The 25,971-nt window shown below is 43.8% G+C and overlaps 1 protein-coding gene and 1 long non-coding RNA gene across 3 annotated transcripts; one reads left to right on the top strand and one right to left on the bottom strand.

Moving 5' to 3' along the window:
* Positions 1-255: 255 nt before the first annotated feature.
* On the top strand, positions 256-1,648 carry LOC123048603 (sex determination protein tasselseed-2-like). Its single transcript, XM_044471674.1, has one exon. The coding sequence runs from the start codon at positions 381-383 to the stop codon at positions 1,365-1,367; it is 987 nt and encodes a 328-aa protein (XP_044327609.1). The 5' UTR covers positions 256-380; the 3' UTR covers positions 1,368-1,648.
* An 11,821-nt stretch (positions 1,649-13,469) lies between these two features.
* Positions 13,470-16,964, bottom strand: LOC123051427 (uncharacterized). 2 transcript variants are annotated; one of them, XR_006424128.1, is made up of 2 exons: positions 16,353-16,964; positions 13,470-13,786 (listed from the first exon to the last, which is right to left on the bottom strand). It is a non-coding gene; the product is annotated as an uncharacterized lncRNA (long non-coding RNA). The 2 variants fall into 2 exon arrangements; XR_006424127.1 differs by lacking the exon at positions 13,470-13,786 and adding an exon at positions 14,089-15,538.
* Between the last annotated feature and the right edge of the window lie 9,007 nt (positions 16,965-25,971).

The following is a 25,971-nucleotide window of genomic DNA, read 5'->3' as shown; positions in this document are numbered from 1 at the left end:
CAGTGACGTTGGCCTGACATACCTACATCGCTCCGGCCGTCGCCATGAACGCAGTGGAGGTCGGTGAGGGGCGGGTCAAGCCCAGGACAATCAAAACCAGTAGTACTGACCACCAGATTAACACGGATTGACACAGCCGCTACGTGTGCGTGCACACGCGGCCCATGGAAGACGAAGACGGTGCCAAATGCCATGCCCGTGCACCCAAGCCGGCGTCCGCGTGGCGCGGCCACACGTACGCCCGTCCCACCGATCCGCCGCTCCGGCTCCTATATAACGACGTACGTGCCGCTCGATCCCGTCCCACTGCCGTCCATCCATCCATCCATACCTGCAACTGAAAGTCTCACACATCGTCACCCGCACCGCCCTTGTAAGCCATGACCGCTCTCGACTTCATGCCCGCCGAGAAGGCCCCCCAAGCCGGCTCCGTCGCACTCGGCGCCACCAACGACAATGCAGCTGCCGCCGTGCCGGTGCAGCAGCAACACAGGAGGCTGGACGGGAAGGTGGCAATTGTGACAGGCGGGGCGCGCGGGATCGGGGAGGCGATCGTGCGCGCGTTCGTCCGGCACGGCGCACGCGTGGTGATTGCCGACATCGACGACGCGGTGGGGGAAGCGCTGGCGGCCGCGCTGGGCGGCGCCTGCTGCAGCTACGTGCACTGCGACGTGTCGGTGGAGGCCGACGTGGAGCGCGCCGTCGAGTGCTGCGTGGCGCGGCACGGGCGGCTGGACGTCCTCTGCAACAACGCCGGCGTGCTGGGCCGGCAGGCGCCCCCGGCGGGCACGAGTGCGGGAACCAAGAGCGGCGGCATCGCGTCCCTGGACGCCGCCGAGTTCGACCGCGTGCTGCGCGTGAACACGCTCGGCGCGGCCCTCGGCATGAAGCACGCGGCGCGGGCCATGCTGCAGCGCCGCGGCGGTGGCGGCGGCGGGAGCATCGTGTCCGTGGCGAGCGTGGCCGGCGTGCTGGGCGGGATGGGCCCGCACGCGTACACGGCCTCGAAGCACGCGCTGGTGGGGCTGACCAAGAACGCGGCCTGCGAGCTCGGGGAGCACGGCATCCGCGTGAACTGCGTGTCCCCCTTCGGCGTGGCCACGCCAATGCTGGTGAACGCGTGGCGCCATGGCCACCATGGCGAGGACGAAGAAGGGGGCGCGCCGGCGTCGGTGAGCGCTGAGGAGGTGGAGAAGGCGGAGGAGATGGTGCGAGGCTTGGCGACGCTCAAGGGCCCGACGCTGAGAGCGGGAGACATAGCGGAGGCGGCGCTCTTCCTGGCCAGCGAGGAGTCGAGGTACATCTCCGGGCACAACCTCGTCGTCGACGGCGGCGTCACCACCTCCAGGAACGTCATCGGCCTGTGACGATCAAGTCAAACCGATTGAGGTGCAGTTGGGTTGGAGGGTAGTACGTGCTCGAGTGTCACCATCAAGTACAGCTCCAGCGAGTGGGCCAAGCCGCATGCATGCATGTACTGTACTTACTCCTAATTAATTAGCTTGGCACTAGTGGTGTATTAATGATCCAGGTTAGTAACGAAAATAAAAATTGACTTGCAAACCAGTCATTAAATTTTATCTTCATACCTGTAATTTAAGTTTGGCCTTGTATAAGGGAATGGAGAGACTACCATTGAATTCGTATTCGAAAGAAGTTTTCAATGGTATAAATTTTTCGCCCGCCGTAGTCGGCTACATTGATTAAATTTATGATCAAACTTAAATATCAAAAAGCGTGGACATGAACTATATTATATGGAATGAAGGGACAAAGTGGCGCAGGAATAGTACATTCCTGTTCGGGGCTGACGGTGCGGACGAACCGTTGAGTGTTGGACGTAGCCACTGACACACTGTGCAGTTCAGTCGGTAAAATATCTGGCACAGAATTTTTCATCGTGTGTTTGCGATTACTCCTAAGTAAAAAAATTCAAAATGCAGTGAAAATCATGTGAAGCAAAGAATTCCAGATGCAGTTGGAGTACGTGACGCGAATGTCACATCAATTTAAGAACGATTCGATCTGGGCCAGGCCAAGCCAAGCCGCCCCTGTGTGTACTTAATTAGCTTGGTAACCAGTGGCTGTATGTTTATTGGATCTGTTTGACATTGGCCTGTCACTTGACTTCTCCTGGGTTTTCTCTCCTCCGAATGAACAAAATCTGAAAACGAGGAGGAAATCAAGCCTCGGCGGCAGAGCAAAACAGTGACTTTGAAGAAGTTTAGAAATTATTATAATGGAGGGATGGCAGGAGACTTTGCAGTGGCAAGTGGCAATACAAGTAGAGTACAGTATAGTACTGTAATGTCAAACCTGACGAAAGAAGAACGGCGGACTGACTCAGATTAAGACTTTGCCAGTGCACTACGTATGTATCATAATCAACAAGTTGTGGTGACAGACAGATAGTCAGACAGACAGACAGGGTTGCTTGCTATTCGTTTCTTCCCCCCTGCTCACGCTTTCCTTATGATATTTGAGAGATATTTGGTGCAGGAAGTGTATACGTATGTAAAGAGGCCAACACAAGTCAGAGAGACTTGTAACAGAGGATCGAGTCCATGCCGCGCCGATACACAGTGCCGATCGAGTACCGGAGCACAACTCTCGGCTGTACCGCGCTTGGTTTTCATTGTCTGCAAGTGGCAGCCAACAGTAGGTGGCGAGTAGCCGCGCGACACAGCATTGCTCCGCCGCGTTGCCTGCTCGGTCGGCTGGCTCCCATGCCGTTTGGGTGGCCCGGATGGTGATGGGCCGTCATGTCCCGCGAGGACGGCTGCGACTCGTATGCCTCGCTCCGCCATGTCGCCTGCCTACCTACTTTGCCACACCTCAGCATGCAACAGAAGATGAGTTTTTCACCCCTCTTGTTAGGGTTTGGTTTCAACCGTTCATGATCTAGATGATGTTGTGTTTGAGGATGTGCTAAAGGATCCAGAGGAGGCTGCGCGGTGGCCGGCTGTTGTTCGAGTATGCATCGAGAAGAACCATAGCCAGACTTGGGTTCTTCGAGAATATGCCAGGACGTTAGGTTTCGTTTGCTTGGAATAATCTATACTTGATCCCAGTTCAACACTGCAACATTTATTATGGATCAGAGGGAGAGAATTGAGCAAACGAAAGGATGCACATAAGCGTATGCTCGTATGTACTCAAATGGTAGATAGCAAGGTCAGCCCACACAACTGGCGCACTCAACTAGCTCTCATGCGTCCTGTTCCATCGCCCACTGCACTTCTTTTCGACAAAAGATGAATTTTATTAGCTCAAAATGGAGCATCAAAAGGATACAAACACAATAAGCGTACACCGGCACCCGACAAGCATGAGTTAAGACCCAGTATGACGCCACCCGGATTACAACTCTCTAGTTTACAAAAAGATCTCTGTCTTGAAATGTCTCGTATATCTAGGGAAGAACCTTATAGATCGGTGATCCCCTTGCAAACTCAAACACCAAAGCTAACTCACACATTAAGCTTAAAACAACACATACTACTAAGTGTAACGTGAAAGCTTGAACTCTAACCCCCCCATCAAATCTCCCAAAACTTCAATCACCCTCAAAATTTGGTGAGAATATCATTAAATTGATCATTTGTGGATATGTATTTTACCTCTATTTTGCCTTCTTCCATGCATTATGTGCCGAGAGTTGGGTAATGAGCCTTTTGGAATGGTCTTAAAGGGATAAAAAATAGAAAGAAAGAAAGGAGGGCAAGATCAATCAGACCAAAAGTCCTATTTTCCTCCCGAGTTCAAATGCTCCCTTGTGAACAGCAAAACCAAAAAAATTAGTAAACATACACTAGTAGAAAAAGGGCCTATTGTCCCGGTTCGTGAGGGCCTTCTGTCCCAGTTTGTGAGCCGGGACTAAAAGGTCGTTACTAATGCCTTGGCCTTTAGTTCCGGTTCTTACATGAACCGGGACAGAAGGTCCTTCACGTGGCCGCTGCGGCCAGCCCAGGCAGGGGGGCCTTTGGTCCCGGTTGATGACACCAACCGGGACCAATAGGCATCCACGCGTCAGCATCTGGCTGGAGCTGAGGTTTTTTTTGAAAGGGGCTGATTTAGGGGTTTTGGGGGTTAATTTAGGTTGTTATTAGGTAGCTATTAGAGAGAATTGTCCTCTCTTATATCTCCGTGCTTGGTTTACCAACGCTACGTACTGCCATGCCTAAACATGGCTTAGATTGAAGTGAAGGCAACATGTGGTGCATGTCGAAAGTAATACTAATCCTAACTTGATCAAGTTTGGATTGTACTATTTTCGACATGCACCGCAGGCATGTTGCCTTCACTTCAATCCAATCCATGTTCATTTCACCCGCTGATATATAATAACTCTTCATGCGCGCATCATGCATCATCATATATAATAACAAGTCCTACTAATCATCATCATACAACTTCTACTCGTTATTAATAACAAGTCATACGATCATCGTCCTCATAGTCATCGAACCAACCCTACTTAATTGTTCTTAGCACATGATCATCAGTATTAGGTAGGACCGAAATACCCTTTTTGAGGTAAAATAGCATAAAACAATATAGACCCTGACTCTCCATTATGGAGAATGGAGATCATCCTGTCTCCAATTCTTGCGCTTCGCTTTCTTTTGCTTCCAAGAACCTCCTTGCGACTGTCCATACATTTTTTCCATTCTTTGATTTGCATGTCTCCACTTCTTTTAGAAATCTGGTATGGACAGTTGAGATTCGTAGGATGACCTGGTTGTATGTTCAAAACATCAAGCCTACCATTCTGATACATCAAATGAGGCACACAATCCTCTGGAATTATCTGTTGAAAAACATAGTAATAACTTCATAGTTAGCAATGATGTACTAGTTTTAGAAGTATGCAAAAGATGCACGGATGTCGTAATATTAAGAAATCTTAGCAGGGTATCTCCATAGTAGTTACCGTAGTTCAACACGTGCACTAGTGGCACGTATTGACCATAATGTGGAGGATTTTTACAATAGATATTGTAATTCTCAAGATCAGTACAAAATCCGACCAGATGAGTTTTCTCCTTATAATTTAACTCAGAGCCATCGGTGTAGTAGGTTCTGTCTACCATATTCCGCACATTGTTTGAACAATCAAAATAAGCTGTCAATAAAAATAAGCTGTCAACTATTTTGAAATAAACAATATAAATTAGCTAATAACTATGTTTGAGAAACTCACATAGCGGTAGAATTAGAGGCGTATCAACAAGGACCCAAATGTCCATATTGTCTTGCTCGATGTCAGGATCACCAAGATCCATGGTGACAAGCATACCCTCATCAAAACCATACATCTTGCAAAATGCTTCCCAATTTTTGCAACCAAAATGGGTTACGCTCTCATAATTATACAGATTTACTTCAAAATCTATATCATGATGGGTCCTTAGGTGAATTTTCTTTGTCTCCATACTTTCATGGTCTTCAAAACCCATCCTCTCCAAGACGTAGCATCTTGCATGGCATGGGATAAGCTAGCCGAATTGTAAAAGATGAAAAGTACACGTTGAAATAGTTGAAGTCGTGCTTAATTACGAAAAAATAACACTTGTCGTCGTTGCGTACCGTTTCAACATCGAAGGTCTCCTCCAGCTTAATACTGAAGCGCCGATCTTCGTCCAGGTGAGGCCTGTCGCACTGACCTCGGTCGTCGTGGCACCATTCGCACTCCCCCGGGAGACTTTCGTCGTCCGAGTACGACATTTCCTATGTTCATAATTCAAATATTAAACGTCTACAATTAAATATATGTACTAAAAACCTAAGTTAGATCATTATTATTCATCACGGGTTGACTATCGGTTTGTCGAGTCTTTTCTTGAAAACTCTCAGCTCACGTGGTGTATACATTCGACCGTTGGTGATGGTCGCTCCTCCATTTGTCCCCGAATGCATTACACCAAAATGTCTAGCACACGGGAACAAAGGAGAAGCGACCCCCACGACAACAGTCGGGATTCTTCGTCCTCTCATATATATATGGTGGAACTCTCCCTCACTGATTCCTCTCTGACATTTGCGACCGTCGGTGATGGTAGCTCCTCCTTTCGTTATCGAGTGCATTACACCAAATTGTCTAGCACACGGGAACGAAGGAGAAGCTACCCCCACGACAACAGTCGGGATTCTTCGTCCTCTCATATATGGTGGAGACTCGACAAACTTACAGTCAACCCGAAATATCGTTTAATTATCTTTCTAAAAGAGGATTTGGCTAGTCTCACCTCGATGTCGGAGGGGGCGGTGACGGGGACGACAGCGGGGATGATGGAGGGGCCGGGGGCTCCTAAATTTCTGCGAAAACAAAAACCCTATGAGCTATCAACTAATCATATGCATACGCCTTGCATAGTGCTCTCCAATTTTAGCATTCAAAGTAGGAGTAGTTTTCCACTTTGAGCATTCAATAAGCAAAATCAAATCACAAAATAAAGTAGTATTCAAATTAGGATGCATTCAATTATAAGCAAAACTACATCATCTCCATGCGTCCGTACATCGTCGAATATTATCACTAATACACCTCGAATACTATCATACATATAGCATCGCTAGTACAGCTAGAACTGTAGCGCCCGACGGATATCGGCGCGGGCGGTGGACACCCAAAGGGACGGAACCATCACAGGATCATAGCTCCAGTGAGATCCCTGAAGAACCTGCCAGGTATTGTTGAACCTGCCCTCCAACGCAACCATGTAGCGACGGACGTGCTGGTCCTCCTCGCTGACATGGTGACGTACCACCTCCGCGGTGTCTGGAAGCCTCGGCACCGTCACTGGCCCACGCGACCGCCACCAAACAAGGATCGGGTCAACGACGGGCTGGCTCCTCACCAACCTACGCCCACCGGAAGGTAGCACCTCCCAAAACCAGCCCGGCGGAGCCCAGTCCCGGACATGGCCCCTCTGATCAAGCCGGCCTCCTCCGCCGAGTCGACGACGAGGATGCGGGATAGGCATCGTCGACGTCGATGCGGGAATAATTGCTTTAACTAAAAAAACAAACTAGTTCTATTAATTTCCTTGCTAAAAATAAACTACTTCTATAGTAAAATAAACAAGTTTTGTTAAATCAACTAGTTCAACTACTAATTAAGCACTTACTATAAATAAAATAAAGTAGTTTTATTAATTAATCAACTAGTTCAACTACTAAGCACTTACTATAAATAAATAAAATAAAGTAGTTCTTACTAAAAAAACTACTTCTATATATAGTAAAATTTAATAAGTAGTTTTATTAATTAATCAACTAGTTCAACTACTAAGCACTTACTATAAATATATAAAATAAAGTAGTTCTTACTAAAAATAAACTAGTTTAACTAGTTCTATTATTTTTCTAACTAATTCTATTTAACACTTTCTCTTCTTATTCTATGAACAAAATTACAACAGGAAAAAAATCATAAAAATTCTGAACAAGATAAAAATTCTATGAACAAAATTACAAAAAAAAATTATAAAAATTCTCAAAAAAATTTGACATATTCTTTGCATATATATGAACACACAAACATTTGCATATTCAACAATAATATCACAAAAAAATCTATGAACAGAAAAAAATTCTAACATTTGCATATTCTAACAGAAAAAAATCTATGAACAAAAAAATCTATGAACATCTAAATTAGGAAAATTCATATGAGCTCACAAAGGGGGCGGCGATCGACGAGGAGGCAGGGCACGGGGGCGACGGTGAGGGGCGTGGCCACGGGCGACGAGGAGGCAGGGGGCGGGGGCGGCGACGGCGACGGTGAGGGGCGCGGCGACGGGCGACGAGGAGGCAGGGGGCGGAGGTGAGGGGCGCGGCGATGGGCAACGAGGAGGTAGGGGGGCGCGGGGCGGCGACGGCGTCTGGGCGGCGCGAGACGGCGTCGGAGGCAGGGGCGACGACGGTGACGGCGAGGCGCAGAGGGGCAGCCTGGCGGCGGCGTCGGGTTGGGATCGAAGAACTGAACGAAAAATTTCACAAGTGCTGTATATATAGACGGAGCATTGGTCCCGGTTCGTGACGACAGCAACCGGGACGAATGCGACCTTTAGTCCTGGTTGGTGCCACCAACCGGGACCAAAGGCCTCTTTTCAGCAGCCCAAAGGGCGGGAAGCGGCGGCCTCTGGTCCCGGATGGTGGCACCAACCGGGACTAAAGGGGGGGCATTGGTCCCGGTTGGTGCCACGAACCGGTACCAATGCACCCCTTTAGTCCCGGTTGGTGGCACCAACCGGGACCAAAGGCCTCTTGCTGCCCGCGTCGCGGCCAAAAGTTTAGTCCCACCTCGCTAGAGGGCTCGAGAGTGGTTTATAAGCGCTGCTGCGCCCACCCTCTCGAGCTCCTCTCAACTGCACCACCCTCTCGAGCTCCTCTCAACTGCAGGCTTTCGGGCCTAATCTGTCACTATGTGCCTGTGGGCCTACTGGGCCTCCTGCGGGCCTGAATCCTGGCCCATGGATGGGTTTCTAGTCGTATTTAGGCTGTGGTGGCCCAGTAGGTGGCATATTTTTTTTACCTTTTTTTGTTTTCTTTTTCGCTTCATTTATTTTGTTTTGTTTCTACTTACAACAAAAAACTTATTTATTTTATTTTATTTTGTTTCTAATTACTTATTTATTTTACTTTATGATAATTCTTTTTGCTATTAAAGTTTCTATCAAAAAAAGTTCTTTATGAAAATTCTTTTTGCTTTTAATGATTTTGAACAGAAAATACTTCGATAATTTTAGTTGCATCAATTTTATATGATTTTAGTTTCAATAATACTAGAGGTTTCTTATAATGTTTTGAACAGAAAATACTTTGTTAATTTTAGTTTCATAAATTTTATTAAAGTTTATTTTTTTTGTTTCTACTTATATATTTTAATAAAGTTTATATTATTTTGTTTCTAATTACTTATTTATTTTATTTGTTATTTTTCATGCACCATTTTTGATGCATTTACTAATTATTTTGAGCTATAAGACCCTAAAATTGAAAAGCATTTTCAAATGAACTCTGTAAAGGTTGAAAGTTGGCATGGTATCATCATTTCATCCACATAGCATGTGCAAGAAAGTTGAGAGGGTTACGGCAAAAACTGGATGCACTTCGTGTACAAAACGGACAATCTCTTTCAAAGTATCGGGATTTCATACGGAAACTCGTCTGTTACAAAGGGATTTCATTTTTTTAAACTTATTTAAACTCTTGACTTTTTGTGTGTCCAAAATGCACCATTCAAAGCCACATCATCATTTTTCAATCCTTTCTGACTTCATTTGTTATTTTTCATGCATTTACTAATTATTTTGAGCTATAAGACCCTAAAATTGAAAAGCATTTCAAATGAACTCTGAAAAGGTTGAAAGTTGGCATGGTATCATCATTTTATCCACATAGCATGTGCAAGAAAGTTGAGAGGGTTACGGCAAAAAATGGATGCACTTCGTGTACAAAACGGACAATCTCTTTCAAAGTATCGGGATTTCATACGGAAACTCGTCTGTTACAAAGGGATTTCATTTTTTAAAACTTATTTGAACTCCTGACTTTTTGTGTGTTCAAAATGCACCATTCAAAGCCACATCATCATTTTTCAATCCTTTCTGACTTCATTTGTTATTTTTCATGCATTTACTAATTATTTTGAGCTATAAGACCCTAAAATTGAAAAGCATTTCAAATGAACTCTGAAAAGGTTGATAGTTGGCATGGTATCATCATTTCATCCACATAGCATGTGCAAGAAAGTTGAGAGGGTTACGGCAAAAACTAGATGCACTTCGTGTACAAAACGGACAATCTCTTTCAAAGTATCGGGATTTCATATGGAAACTCGTCTGTTACAAAGGGATTTCATTTTTTAAAACTTATTTGAACTCCTGACTTTTTGTGTTTTCAAAATGCACCATTCAAAGCCAGATCATCATTTTTCAATCTTTTCTGACTTCATTTGTTATTTTTCATGCATTTACTAATTATTTTGAGCTATAAGACCCTAAAATTGAAAAGCATTTCAAATGAACTCTGAAAAGGTTGAAAGTTGGCATGGTATCATCATTTCATCCACATAGCATGTGCAAGAAAGTTGAGAGGGTTGCGGCAAAAACTGGATGCACTTCGTGTACAAAACGGACAATCTCTTTCAAAGTATCGGGATTTCATATGGAAACTCGTCTGTTACAAAGGGATTTCATTTTTTAAAACTTATTTGAACTCCTGACTTTTTGTGTTTTCAAAATGCACCATTCAAAGCCAGATCATCATTTTTCAATCTTTTCTGACTTCATTTGTTATTTTTCATGCATTTACTAATTATTTTGAGCTATAAGACCCTAAAATTGAAAAGCATTTCAAATGAACTCTGAAAAGGTTGAAAGTTGGCATGGTATCATCATTTCATCCACATAGCATGTGCAAGAAAGTTGAGAGGGTTGCGGCAAAAACTGGATGCACTTCGTGTACAAAACGGATAATCTCTTTCAAAGTATCGCGATTTCATACGGGAACTCGTCTGTTACAAAGGGATTTCATTTTTTAAAACTTATTTGAACTCCTGACTTTTTGTGTGTTCAAAACGCACCATTCAAAGCCATAAGACCATAAAATTGAAAAGCATTTCAAATGAACTTGAAATTGAAAAGCATTTCAAATGAACTCTGAAAAGGTTGAAAGTTGGCATAGTATCATCATTTCACCCACATAGCATGTGCTAAAAAGTTGAGAGGGTCCCGGCAAAAGGTGGATGCACTTAGTGAACAAAATGGACAATCTCTTTCGAAGTATCAGGGTTTCGGACGAAAACTCATCTGTTACAAAGGGATTTCATTTTCTTGAACTTATTTGAACTCCAGACTTTTTGTGTGTTCAAAATGAACCATTCAAAGCAGAGACTAATTTTGAATGGTGCATATTCAACACACAAAAAGTCTGTAAAGATCGCCAACCCCAACATAAAAAAATAGCATAGATGCGCTTATAGAGAAAATTCAACCTAAATTCATAATAAATTTCTATGAATTTCAGAGAAATTCACTATGAATTTAGGTCAAATTCCCTGATAAGGGCATCTATTTTCATTTTGAGAGGAGCTCAACAAGGCAGAGAGGGACGGGCTTATAAACCGGTGTGAGCGCCCTTTGATTGGCGAGGTGGGACTAAACTCTGACCGCAACGAGGACCAACCCTTTAGTCCCGGTTTGTGGCACAAACCGGGACGAGTGGTCATGGGCCAGGGGCGAGGCCCATTGGTCCCGGTTCGTGCGTGGAACCGGGACCAAAAGGTCCAGACGAACCGGGACCAGTGGCCCATGTGGCCCGGCCGGACCCCTGGGCTCACGAACCGGGACTAATGCAGCCCATGGGTCCCGGTTCGTGCACAACGGGGACTAATGGGCTGGCCAGACCCGAACGAAAGCCCTGTTTTCTACTAGTGATATTCAAAAAATTCTGATTTTTTTGTGGTGAACTTCGACAAATGTTTTGTATGCTTGCAAAATTTTAGCACAAAATGACCACGAATGTCATTTTGTGCTAAAATTCTGTAAGCATACAAAATAGGTGTCAAAGTTTACCATTAAAAAAAATCTGAAATTTTAACTATTTTTTTCTATTTTACTATTCATAAGGGAGCATTTGAGCTTGGAAGTAGATAGTCCATGTCCCACCCAGACACTTATGAATTTCAACTACCCTACATGATCTTTTGGGATGTTCAAGACTCACGACTACAAATAGTTCAATTTGTGATCTATTATTTTATGCGGCGCTGCAAATTATTCAATATGCAATCTATTTTATGTGCAATGGCACACGATGTAATTAGGTAGGTTCATTTCTTGAAAGAATTAACCTTCTTACACACGTACATTCGAGAAATAGTACTATAATGAGAATTCTAGCCTATTTTTTAAGGGACAAGAGAAAAATTAATAACGACTAATTGTCAGGTATTGCGATCGACGAAGTAGGAGATTCAAATAAATATAGCGTCCCAAATTATTAGTTTTGCGAAAAGGCCTAAGCCTATATATTAAGTATCATAGGTCCTTACAAATACTCCCTTATAGCAAAATAGAAATACATTCAAGATATTGGGGGTGCTGGAGTCGTCTTCCTCTTGCATCCACCTGCGGTGCGCCGTGAGCATAGCTCGATGCCGCCTCTGGGCCTCTGCATCAGCAGAGCAAACTTTTTGAAACCAAGGAGCCTTTAGAAACAATGGCCGGGAAGTCGTCGATGCAGACCAAGAGACGCCGGTGACAACGATTTGCGAAAATAAGGTCATGTAGAAACTCCGAAGACCACGAAGGCACACAAGTAGGGCCGCCAATGAAGGCCTCCATGCTGGATCGTTCTGGCCGCTGCTAGCTTCACCAACGTCAATGTCGCGCACTGCCGCTCGAACATCCGTCTCCATCACCGTCCCACGACAACACTCTAGTGCCTCCAAAGTAGGACCAATGATCTGGACCTCCCCGCCGCCACCGATGTAGCGCGGGATTTGCCCGGCGACATGCCCTGGCGGCAGCGAGAGGGATAGATCACAAGTGGAGTATAGGGTTAGGTCGTCGCCTGCCTTGTCGCCTCTAACTCTAGGAGTGTTCCAAATGATATGCGGATGTTGAAATGATCTGCAATGATTTATCTTTTCTGAAGAGAAAAGGAGTACATGTGATAATGAATTCATTTCACCCTTACTGGAATAGACATATGTGATAATATCTATTATGACGTGCAAGACATGCTCGCATCGATCACAGGGTTAGACGATTTATCTACCGCCTCCACCAATACATGCATGTGCATGTATATTTTAGATTCTTTCTTAATATTGTCCGGTGGGAACACTGCTCCGGCGCGCCACCCAAGGGGCCAATCACTACAGCAGGACAGAGCTTTGGTAACATAGTGTTGTGTTACTATAGGCCCAAAACAGTGTTACTAGGCTACATAGTAACACGTTTTCAAAAGTGTTCCATTAGACCGTGTTACTACTAAGTGGTGTCCACTGTCACATATAGTAATTGTTACCATATATCAAAAATTGTGTTACAATTAAGTTATAGTAACATGCATATTTTGTGTTACCAGACGCGTTGGTAACACATTTTTGTAACTATAGTAACACCCATAGTAACATATTTTGTAAACATAGATCATTGTGGTAACATGTTTTTGTAACTATAGTAACACAACTTGTAACATAATATACAAATATCATAAGATAACACTGGTAACACATTTTGTAACTATAGTAACACCATCGGTAATAATACTATATTAGAATGGCAGCATAATTAATGTATTTTAAAAATTATTAACCACAGAACTAGATACCCATTTTATGGAATATACATTTATTTAACAAAATCATTGTGGCTGCTCAAATAGTTAATTACTTTATTATGATGCTTGGCATCATTAAAATGATAGAGAAATTGAAGCACAACATACATAAATTGAAAATATCAAGGTATTTATTATGAATATACGAGTGTAGGATACATATGCATTACAATAAATACATACCAATGTTATTGGCTAGACAGCATATCATTCATATATATTTTACTATAGAGAACACATCTATGGAGAATATTACACCATAGCATTTGCATCAATTCGACCAAAGAAAAAGATCTTCTGAATGGTGTTACATTTTTCAATCTATCAATGCAAACTACAATTATTGCTAAGTAAAATCTTCTAATTACATTTGCTTCTTCATCCAACAGAAGAACGGTTCAGCTGCAACTCCATTATGCTTCTTTTGAATCTGTAAAAGGAAAATGGACCTTGCAGTTATGTGATTAAATGCACACAAATATAATTGTGGAATATGGAAGAAAAGACTCCGACTTACAAAAGCTAGAGGTTGGACAATTAAGTATCCTGAAGCAAAAGCATCACCAATTCTCTTGCAATTAGAAACTTACCTTACTAACTCCTCATTATCCAGAATAGGTTCATCTATGCACACAAGTGCAAATTCGGCACCTAACTAAATATCACCAACCTTAGTTTCTAGATCAATACTCTGAATAGTAGCATATGCAACATTTCGCTGGTTTGGATATGTTAAAGTCTTTAAAACTACTTTGGATGCGACCTATATTATGATCAATATTATTATTCAACAACGATAATTATAGTATTTGCATGAACATTACTTCAATGGATACACATAGTCATAGTTCAGGAAGACTATCATGACCATTCACTTTCTTAGGGATACACATTCAGACTGCAAGTGGGACTAATAAAGGGATGCCCACACCTGCACGCATGTGTTAGGCGCAACGGCGGAGCCAGGAATTATACATAAGGGGGGCCGAACATTGAACGAAATTCTAAAATGCAACATGGTCTATGGAATATGTAGGAATTTTTCCAAGGAAAAATATAGGAATTGACCATGGATATGGCAAAATAGGTACTATTTTTACTAATAAAGAGTTGATAACATAGACATATCACATAGATAGCCCGAGAGCAAAATGTTGAATTATATGACAACGAACGAACAATTACCAATCGAACTGCATAGAACTTCTGTCGTATTCAATCCATCAAAGATGATTTTTTTGGGTGCTACATTGGTGAAAATGCCAGCCAAAATTTAATTATTTATTTTGAAACAAAGTAACCAAGAGGTATCTATAAATTACAACACCAAAATTTGCCTTGTTTTCATGTATTTTTCATGTTACCTGCGTACTTTGCCTCATCCTACATCGTTGTGTTTGAAGTGCAGAATAGTGAGAGAGAGAGAGAGAGGGAGAGAGAGAGAGAGAGAGAGAGAGAGAGAGAGAGAGGAGAAGCCGCAGGGATGTGGCTGAACCGCTGAAGCAAAGGGAGCAATAGTCAAAAAGGTTATTTACTTTTCACTGGTCAATGGGATCTTCTGTGATCCGTGCATTTGCCTACATAATCCCATTTAATACTACATAGCAGTAAACTGTTGCGCTATTTGTATTTAGAGTTTCAACAATCACCACGTGGCAAACGTGTGGTAAACAACCTAAAAAAAAGAGTTGAGACAACTCTACTTAGCTCTTGTACGAATCAAGATTAACTTGTTGTATCTGGACATTATGTGAACAGAGCAGAACAACTACACAGGAGCAAGCACATGCAAAGTGCCCCAATGCAAAAAAATTAGAGTGGCAGAGCAAAGCATCATCATACCATTGAGAAGTCAAAAGCAGCACATATGTGTTGTGATGTATGTGTGGAACATATGTGTTGTGATGTATTGTGTGCTTGTGGTTGTGCTGGGCATGTGCGTATGTATGTGCTTTCTAGTACCTAACTAAAGTACCCGCAAGATGTTTTTTAACAGTAGACATTCCATGGAAAATTTATAAATAATATAAACATTCCATACGAGTTGTCAACAAGCGTGTTATGACTGCATAAACATATACATGAAAACCAGTAGCCATGGTTACAGTGGCTTTAAGCAACATGGAACTGACATGCATAAACCCTTGAGGCATCAACACTAACCGAGCTCCTCGCAAACATTCTGTAAGAGATAAATAACTTGAGACAGAAATAGATGTACAACCAAAAGGTACAGGCTATAAGCACGCGGTAAAACCACATATTCAACAAATTTGTAATTAAATGTAGAACCTATTTTGCACATAATGTAACCAGGATGAATACTTGGTAAAAGATGATGGTATCTTACATTTACCTAAATAAAAAAAAGTAACCAGGATGGGTACTTAGTACAAGGTGATGCTATCACCCATTTGATTATATCAAACTCGCAGATGAGATTGAGATATGAGAAATACAATAATTAAACTGGAAATGAACAGACGAGCTTCTGCTGTATTTTCATAGTGATTATTGGGATATACTACACTAAAATGACCATACATCTACTAGAACCTTTACCATGAAAACCACTATGTATTACACCTACATTCCCTGTCAGAGTAGATGTTCGTGTTGCTCTTCACAATCTCTACTAACCAATCTAACGGGTCGGAGTTTGCCGAGTGCAACACTAGGCAAAGGAGCAAAGCAAGCCTTTGCCAAGATTGACACTCTGTAGACCTGTTTAGCTGAATTAAAAAAATGCACAGGTACTCGGGTATGTATATATGTATACGTGCCAGTTTGAGAGTATTCGAGTATGTGCGGATATGTGACGAGTATTCAGGTATGTACATCTCCACCACGGGCAAGAACACATACTACTATTATTAGCAGGAGAATCAATTAGCAGCGGGCATGTACCCACGACGCCGGCCTCGCATCATGTCTTTCCACTAGTAAACAAACAAGCAAACAGCCTGCTGGATGGATTATGGTGGAAGCTAGCTTACATATGGATCGATTCCTCGTGGATCCTAGCAGATGACGAGGACCGGTGGCTCCTAGCGCGGGAGACGCGCACGGCCCATGCGCCCATTCTCCTCAAGCCTCTTCAATTCTTCATCGCCGCCGGAAGGAGGGATGGTTGCCGACGGTCCCGGCTGGATCTACCCATGGCTCCGGCGGCTGCGCGCTCCTCATGGTCACCTCCTCGGGCCTCCTCGAGCCTGGTGGGGAGGAGGAAACGGCCCCGGGTCCCAGGTGCGTGGGTGACCTACAGAGAAAGGGGCGAGCGGTGGCGGCATGAGGCCTCCAGGCTAGCGGCGGTGACTTGCGGCGGCTTCGATCGCTAGGCGTGGGTGCGAAGGGATAAGGAGAGAGGGGAATAAAAGATAGGGCAGCCGCAGCCGTTCGATCTAAGCAAATCGGACAGTTACGAGGCGTGATCGGTGGGCAAGGCTACCCGACCAATCAAAACACAGGATACTCTTTTTAGTGTAATACTATATCTTGCACAGATTTTTTTATCTTTTCTCCATTTCCTTTTCTTTTCTTTTCTTTCATTCCTTCTCTTTTTCCTTCTTTTCTTCTAACCCTTGCCTACCTATATACAAGACTCTCGAAACAAGCTTCCGACCTGCTTTACATATAAAGCAACAACGAACATAGTACACGGTTAAAAGATACAAGATGGAGAGGTAGCCCTCGTATCATGCAGGAACTATGCAACCGAAAAAGAAAATATGATAAACTGAGTACAACGACACGCTACGCACTAAACCACCTAGGCTCCGCGACAACATCCTCGGGAGGGAGTGACGCTAAGCGTCGCTGCTGTCGAGTCCGTATAGGACAAAGGTCTTCACCCGGAACCCTGCCACAACAAGGAGCACCACGACGACGTCTTCGAGAAGATAGCGTCACCGTCTTCGGCAACAAAGCGCACCGTTTTGCTCGGTAGCTCCCAGTACCACCCCAAAGTCTTCAGGACAAGCGAGACGATAAAAGATCCCCAGGTCCGGATCGGGGTGCCGCAACTGCCGAGGACAGAAAACACGCCCGAGCCACCCGCCGCAACCCCTCTCGCCGCCCACACCACCTAATATGAGACCATGCCAAGGCTTCATCAAAGTGGGGACATTCTAGAGGATCTTGGCATGTACTCTAGCGCAAAGTAGATCGATGCAACACTATATATAACCCATGTCAAACAACAGGGGCATGGGCTACTGGCTACTGTCAGTGTCAAGGGAAATGGGGTGTACCGAGAACACTATAATTGTGTGCCCTACCATGGAATGGATCAAACCAACAGTTTAACTGTTATATGGTATGGCAATGTGGATTGACTGTAAGGGCGAGATTACGATCTACTAGTTAATATAAAAGAACATTAAGGTTGAAGACAACTCACCAGAACCTATGCATCCTTGGCCGGGTGTCTCGGTGGTCTGATGGAGCATGTTTCTCTACCTCACGAGAGCTAGCATATTTGGTCTGCTATCCCGCCTGGTTCAACTCTAACCTCCCTTCGCTCCAGTACAGTGTCGACCAGAACTCCATCTGGTTGACAAGTCCATGAGCAGCCAAAGCAGGACGGACAAGATGCTCGACAATCACTTTCGGACCTCTCTCTGTTCTGGACCAAGACGCTCGGTTGTCGCTGGTAAGATCTCTCTACGCTCTCATGTGCCTCCCAATTCTTCTACCAAAATGGCTTTGTAGGATCCTGGAAATGCGCCCCCGGATCTCGTACATATACAAACTCAAGGGAGGTGATTTTAGGTTTTCTGTATACAAAATATGTGGGCGGGGCCAAGATGCGGGATCTGCTAGAGTCATTGTTTGGTCCATAAACCGCATATCGGGCCACTATGTGGGATATGCTAGAGTTGCTCCTAGCCCGGTATAGAAGAGGTAACCTTTGGGTTGCCCCTAAGATGAGCATAACCGTTACTTTCATGATTATCTATATAAAATTTGCTTGTTTCCAATAAGCTCCCAACTTTCACATTTGATATAAAAAAACATCACATACAAGAAATATTTATGTCTCGTCATGACAAAAATATCCAAAAAATTTCAATTTGAATTGGTATGCAAAACTAACGATGAAATTATTGATTCAATGACATGCTCCAACGTATTTGAATTTGAGCGTCGTTTGTTTTACATGTGTTTAACATTTAGTGTTAGCACATTAAAATATGGAGAGCGTCTATACAACGATTGTGGCGCGAGCAACGCCAATTGGCGCTTACTCACTGCGGTGTGTGGGCCGACCCAGCTCGCTCGACTGCTCCGGCCGGTTCACCATTGACCGGTCGACCGCTTGACCATTAACCCATGGCATAATTGAGCATATACTTTTAGAAAAAAGATATGAATTTGAAATTTTGCTTGAACGTATGAATCTTTTTTTCCTGTCATCAAAAGATGTTGGCGTATTTGAAAAAATTTCATGAATCTGATAGAAATGTTTGGCAATTCTAAAAAAAAGTGCACTAATTTGAAAAAAAAATCACGGACTCAAAAAACAAATCATGATTTTTTTCCATAAATTTAGAAACGTTAATAATTTTGAAAATACTCCACCAATTATAAACAATGTTTGCATACTTAAAAAAAGTTTGCAAAGTCAAAAGAATGTTAGTGTATTTGAAAAAATTCCATGAATGTGAAAACAAATCATGGCTTGAAAAAATATGCGTGAAAATGAAAATGTTCACGGACTCATAATTAGAGTTTGAGAATTTGGAAAGAATTGTGGCTTCAAAAACATTTACGAATTTGGAGAAAAGTTTGCAGAATTAGAAAAAAGTTCAAGAATTTGAATTAGTCTGAGAATTTAAAATTATTTGCAATTTCCAAAAAAGACCGCAAATATGATTTTTTAATGAAATTTAAATTGAAAAGAGGAATAGAAACAGAAAAACTAAATAGAAAACCGGAAGAAAAACAAACAAAAAACGGATGTGAAAAACACAACAGAAAAAGAAGGAAAACTAGGTGGAAACTTCCAGATGGAAAACCGGGCCGAAGTCACGGAATCGCAGCCCAAGTAAACTCCTTGCCGGCCAGCCGACCTGTATCTTTTAAATGGGCCTTGGCCCAGCCGTTCACTGCTATTAATAATAAGGCCTAGTATTTAAATTAAGCAAAGCAGAGTTTGCAGCCTGTTGGTAATCACTTGTTTCTCCAAGTAGGTGGTAGCAGGTTTGATTCTTAGTTTTTTCATGCATGTCAAATAGCCCTGGGTTCCGTTTGGTTCTTTAGCCGGTCTCCCCTATGTCAAATAGTCCTGAATTTTTCTATAGGAAGAATATGTATATATAATATGCTCCCATGCTAATTTTTGTAATTATAAGAACAATTTTTGAAATGTATTCACTATTTCGTTAGATTAAATGAATGAAGTTATGCATACATATTAGAAGTAATTCCAATTTGAGCCATATATGTATCTCAATTAAGGTTCAAGTAGTATAGAAAAAATGTTGAAGACCTAAGTACAAGCTTATGTCATAGAAAAAGATTATTGAGAAAATCTTTCATGCATGTCAAATAGCCTGGGTTCCGTTTGGTTCTTTAGCCGGTCTCCCCTATGTCAAATAGTCCTGAATTTTTCTATAGGAAGAATATGTATATATAATATGCTCCCATGCTAAGTTTTGTAATTATAAGAACAATTTTTGAAATGTATTCACTATTTCCTTAGATTAAATGAATGAAGTTATGCATACATATTAGAAGTAATTCCAATTTGAGCCATATATGTATCTCAATTAAGGTTCAAGTAGTATAGAAAAATGTTGAAGACCTAAGTACAAGCTTATGTCATAGAAAAAGATTATTGAGAAAATCAATTGCGTGAAAATTTGAGCTTATGTTTGTAAGCATTGTGGCACTATTACTTTTTGTTAAAATATACTTTACACAATATAATTTTTTTTCTTTACAGTTATATAGTTGGTAACACAATTCCGCAACACATGATTACGTGTTACTGTACCAATATTTGTAACACAAATGGAGCAACACGAACTTATATGTTACTATCGTAATGTGTCTATAACACATTTACGAATCTTATCAACTATGTGTTACTGTCTGCGCTGTAACGGACATAATGTGTTACTGTTATTTTGCTCTGTAACACATTTTTTCATATGTTACATGGTTGTGTTACTTAATCTTTGTTTTGTTGTAGTGTGCAAGTCCGGTTATTTAAGCTGGACGGTGAGCCCCAACCCTTGCCACGCCTATTTTAACCCTTATAATCCCGTTCGTGTTGCCACTCCTCTCTGAACTCCCTGTCCACTCCCAACCGCTTTGAGCTCGCCGGTAGCCATGGTCCTCCTCCGGATCACCACCTACGCCATGCTTACTCTGCAGCACCGATTGGAGCTCCTAGCGGAGATCCAGGCACGGCCCCCGCTTGCATTGTGGCTGACTTCCCTTCAAACTCTCCAGAGGAGGAGGAGGTGGAGTAGCAGGCGCCAAAGCAGGAGGCACCAGACGCGAATATGGAGGACGATAATGAGGAGGAAGAAGCAAAATGTACGATCTCTACTTCTGAAGCGCGCAATGGCCACATTGCCTCTAGTCATTCAACCGCACCACAAAACTTTGTGAGGGAGTTCGAGATGGCGTACCATCGATGCGCTAACGATTTCAGATTGCGTTCATAAATGATGTGCATGTTGTAGGGCGCAAATGTGCTTTTGCGCATGAAACAAACCATGCACGCACTGCCAGAAGACCCCCACCCCTTTTGTGCTCCTGCCTATGAAGTCCGCAGATACGACCAACCACGCAACGCACAACAACTCATCCTCCTTCACCGAGTAACCCGCCATCTAAAATAGAACTTGAAATTCGAAAATAAGCTCAATGACATTTGACCGAACACCTGCAAAGCATGATGTCTGCCATGGACGGCGTCGACAAGGGGGCGGAGCGTACCTAGCTGCGGACAGATCCTGGGTGGACGGCGGCGTAGTAAAAGGGGAGAAGGCCCGTGGGTGGGGGTTGTACACGTCCGGCAATGTCTGGGCGGTGGTCGGAGAGGTACATCGGCATCGTCGAACGAGGAGGGTGCGGATGCAAAGTAAGGGGAAGCAAGGGGGGGGGGGTGGAAGATGATGGGACCGAGAGAAGATTTGAGTGGGCCATGGTTGTCGATGTCCTACGTGGCGGCGGTCTCGACTCCCGCAAAGCTCTTCCCCCCAGTTTCGTTTGATTTACAGAAAACAGACGTCCAAGCCGCTGCACGGATCTGTAGGGTACCACGTTGGATGATAGAATGTGTCCGGACAGCTCAGTCCGGACGGAAGTGGGCAATTTGAGGGTCGGCCTTGGAGATGCCCTTACTGTGTAGCAATTTATTGAGTAAGTGGTCGAAAGCATCTACGAGTTTTTTTTTTTGAACACAGTACAAAGCAGATGCCATATACAGTCACCTTTATGAACCCATGCCGGTTCACTCTATCTCTGTTAGCACCTCCAAGATGCTGAGCTGGCATAATATTTTAAGATTGACGAAGTTATCATAGACGTCTTCCTAATCGATGGGAACGTAACGACTCCTCTCACTGAACGGACTTTGCCGAAATGCAAGTATCTGAGCGCTCAGTTGAAAGCACCTACGAGTACTTATATGTTCATACGCATGATGTATACAGTGGTAGATAGCTCGGTCACACGACTAGCGCACTCAAGTCGACTACAACACACAGCAATGCAGCTCGCTGCTCTTCCGTACCTGCCTCTCCTATCGTTCGCTGCTCTTCCGTACCTGCCTCTCCATGTAGATCACCTAGCATGCAGTTCGTCTCATGCATGATTGACAAGAAGATCAGCAGCAGATCATTGTTCTTCGAGAGCATACGCGATCCTGAAATTAAATCCCCTGTTGCTGACAGACACACACAGGGACCAGTTAATCATTTGATTCCAGGCTCCTGCGCCTTACTTTACACACAGCAATCGGATCGCCCCGATCTGCTTCGCGAATGGACCGTTTGATTCCAAGATGATGGGGCGTCATTTCTGGAAAACTATGCAAAAAAATGGATACGGATCATGGTACATAACCGAACCGACGTGACTTTATGCCTGATCCTCCTGGCCGTACGGGGATCCATAGGGTCAACCCGTTCCGATCTGAAATTAAGCTGACGAGATTTTGACCTCCGGCCAACCAGCTAACCAGGTTGACTTTGTCAACCAGAAGTTACTCCCAAATTAAGCCAGGAAGGCTGACCTAGCTGTGTATAACCCTTTAAACAACTCAGCATGCTGCACAGCCCAAAAGTTGCTGATTAATCAAGTACGTGCCACATGAACAAGAAACAGACAGCTTAATTTTGACTCGCTGTTTCTTCTGCGGCTAACCACCGTACGTACGCGTATGCCGTCCAGATTTAGTCTTAAACTTTTGATAATCATGGCAACGATTTCCTTCGTGCCATATGCACGGCCGATGAAATGTAGGGAAGCTTCCCCCGTGGTGAGAAAATTAGCATTATTTGATCGACGTAAACTAAGTACCTTCGTGCATGACAGCACCATGCTAGCTAAGCTAGTAGTGCAGCTTAACCATAGATGTGATGTGCTCAACACAACAGAGATGCAATTCTTTTTAGCCACGCGATCTCGGATTGATGGCCCAAATCCTGACACAATTGGAAGTTTATTAGGGCATCAACAGTGTGTTGGAGGCAGCGTTGCCTCTAAGCCGGGACCCACACGAAGCCTCCAAGCTCAGCTGAAAATGACGTAAGTGTATAGCATCTCCTAGTGCCTCTAAGCTGGTACCCAGTCAGCAAGTAAACAAGTAATTCCTTCATGACTTTAGAGTTTAGAGCTGTTCACATGCGTAAGAACCCAGCCATGGAAATGGTTGATTCTTTTGAAATTTTTAAGCGAATGTAGGCTGCCTCTTACCTTAGAGGCGACGCCAATGATTTTTGTGTTAGAGGCGGGGACTGCAATGTATAGCGTCAGCCTCCAAGACCTTAGAGGCGAAAGAAGACCACACTGTGGATGCTCTAGCACTTCGACTTTGCTAATTTAGCGAGTAATGCGGTGGCTTGCATTATTGGAGATTCTAGCTTAGCTTCAGTACGTGTTGCACACATCAGGACCACACAAGAGGATCTGATGGCGCAAGCAGTAGCTAAAGAATACCTGCATGGGTGCATTCTCCATATATTTTGGAGGAGCACGAAGATACACCAAGATCCATGAGAATTTTATAATGCGATGTGGTGGCTTTGGCTTGATTTATCTGCTACCCAAACTGGGTCAGGTTAATGCGGTATTAGGTGCTAATTGGTTTAATTAATGGGGATACCGAGTACAGTCCATCTCATTCTCATGATGGGCCAACCTGTTTTTATAGTATTATAACATATACCTTTTTTTGTCTCAAAAAAACATATACCTTTTTTTTCAACCGGGCATCCCTGTTCATTAATCGCTCAACGGAAAGATAGCAGCATCCAGATTGTCTTACAATAAATAGCAACCCACGAAAACAGATAAATCAGGGACTAGGAAAGAGAGAGCGAGTTGGGACATTATCAGGAAACCCGCTATAGATGCTCGACATTGAAACATCTACTACAAATGTGAGCTCTGTCATGACAATGTTGAGGACACAACTCTACATCTTTTTTGGGACTGTACATTTGCTCTTAATTGTTGGGATTCCATTGTGCAAAATAAAAATAGAGGAATTTCTATTTATGATGAGATAAAGTTGCTCCTGATTTCTTTGCCATTGCCCATTGCCTATGGGATTATCATTATGGGCTGCTGACACATTTTGATGCAGAGAAATGGGAAGATATTCAAACCTCAAACGCCTTCAGTACTTTCATGGAGAAGATTGCTCAGATCTGATTTACATCTTCTTGGGCATAGAATCAAGGACAAATTCCAGTAGCAACTCTGCACTTGGATTGATCAATTTATATACTAGTTTACCCTCCCCAAAGCTGGCATTGGATAATTGGTCATGTAGTTTTCTCTCTTTTGTTTTACTTGTCCATATTTGAGTTTTGTTTTGATTAATATATATGGTAGAACGACAGTTCTACGGGTTTGGCTTCAAAAAAACTTATCAGGATGAGAGCTGGGCAACCCAACATCCAACGCGACACCGAATCTAATGGTTCCTACAACCCACTAGGCACCCCACCCTACAACCCACTAGGCACCCCACCCTGCCGTCTCAGCCCACATCCAACGCGACACCGAATCTAATGGTTCCGAGGCAAATCACCACTGTTGCCGCGAATGAGACTAATCAGCTAGTCAGAGGGCCAGTCATTACCCCTGCCTACCAAGAAAACAGAGGAGACGCCTCGATTTCCGCCGGAGCATACTTCCGCCATTACAATCCTGCCACTCCATCCATCGCCCAAAGATTGAGAGCTGCGACCATCCAAGACAGTGCTCATTCCCCTCCTCTCCGCCTCGCAATCCACTCTTCTTCCCCCTCATCTGCACAATCCATGGCGGCCTTCCCGTTCGACCCGAGCCCCTTCATCCCTGCCGGCCACCACCGCGTCGACGTCGCGGGTAGGCCGGCGCGCATTCGTATCCTGACTGGAGCGGTACCAGCGACGCATGAAGAATGGGCCATTGCTACCATCGTGCCGATGCCCAACCTGCCGGTCCAGTTTGCTACTGTTCGCGAGGTACTCTCTGAGTTTCTTACTGAGGTTAAGCACCTGAGATTTTCTGAGATTTCACCCTGCCCATTTGGACAAGCCTACATCAAGTTCGATAGTGTGTTTGATCGGGATGTATTAGTGAACAGCAGCCCGCACCCCTTCACTGATGTGCATGTCATATTTGAGAAACATAATCAAGGACTGAATTGGCGCAAACTCAATCTTAGCAGAGAGGTGTGGATTTTGTTATGTGGATTTCCTTTGGACCGTCGCAGCATTCATGAGATTAGCAATGCTATCAGTAAGTTTGGCAAGTTTGTGATGTGGGATAGAAACAGGAGTACTCGGGCCAATCTTATGGTCAAGATTAAGGTGGAAGAACTGAGAGATATTCCTTCCAGCATCGCTATTGGAGAAGGAGATGATACTGCTACCCTCTCGGTACCTGTGGTGATTCTGCAAGACACTCCATTAGGAAGAGAAGCACCTGATGAGGACCCGATCCCTGCATTTGGTAACCCACACCCAGTCCCTGCTCAGGCTCATTTCCATCAGAATCAGCATAATCACTTTCTGGGACCACTGCAATTCCATGAGCAAGATGCAGTACAAGCACCAGTTCAGAACCCGATTTTGGATCTTCAGTTAGGAATTCAGGATGATGATGAGGAGGATTTGGCAGAACTTCCTGGATGGGGACACTGGGCCATGCCGGCAGAACAAGAACTTGCTGACCAGGAATTGCATGATGGAGAATTTTTGCACTTACATGATCTGATGGAACCCATGGAAGAGAACAATGTCCATCCTGAGGTCGAGCAGCTACCAGCTAACAGTAATGTCTCTGTCTCAGATGTGCCACCAAATATTAGTGCAGAAACGGCTAACTCTGCTGTTGGGCCATTGGCGCCACTTGCCCCTCTGCTCCCTGATTTGAATGCTGATA

The sequence above is a fragment of the Triticum aestivum genome, chromosome 2D (assembly GCF_018294505.1).
Source record: "Triticum aestivum cultivar Chinese Spring chromosome 2D, IWGSC CS RefSeq v2.1, whole genome shotgun sequence".
NCBI lineage: Eukaryota > Viridiplantae > Streptophyta > Magnoliopsida > Poales > Poaceae > Triticum > Triticum aestivum.
This window is presented reverse-complemented; position numbering and strand designations above follow the sequence as displayed.

Bases quoted from the DNA above. Each gene is read 5' to 3' on its own strand.
- LOC123048603 (XM_044471674.1), top strand. From the start codon at position 381: ATGACCGCTCTCGACTTCATGCCCGCCGAGAAGGCCCCCCAAGCCGGC.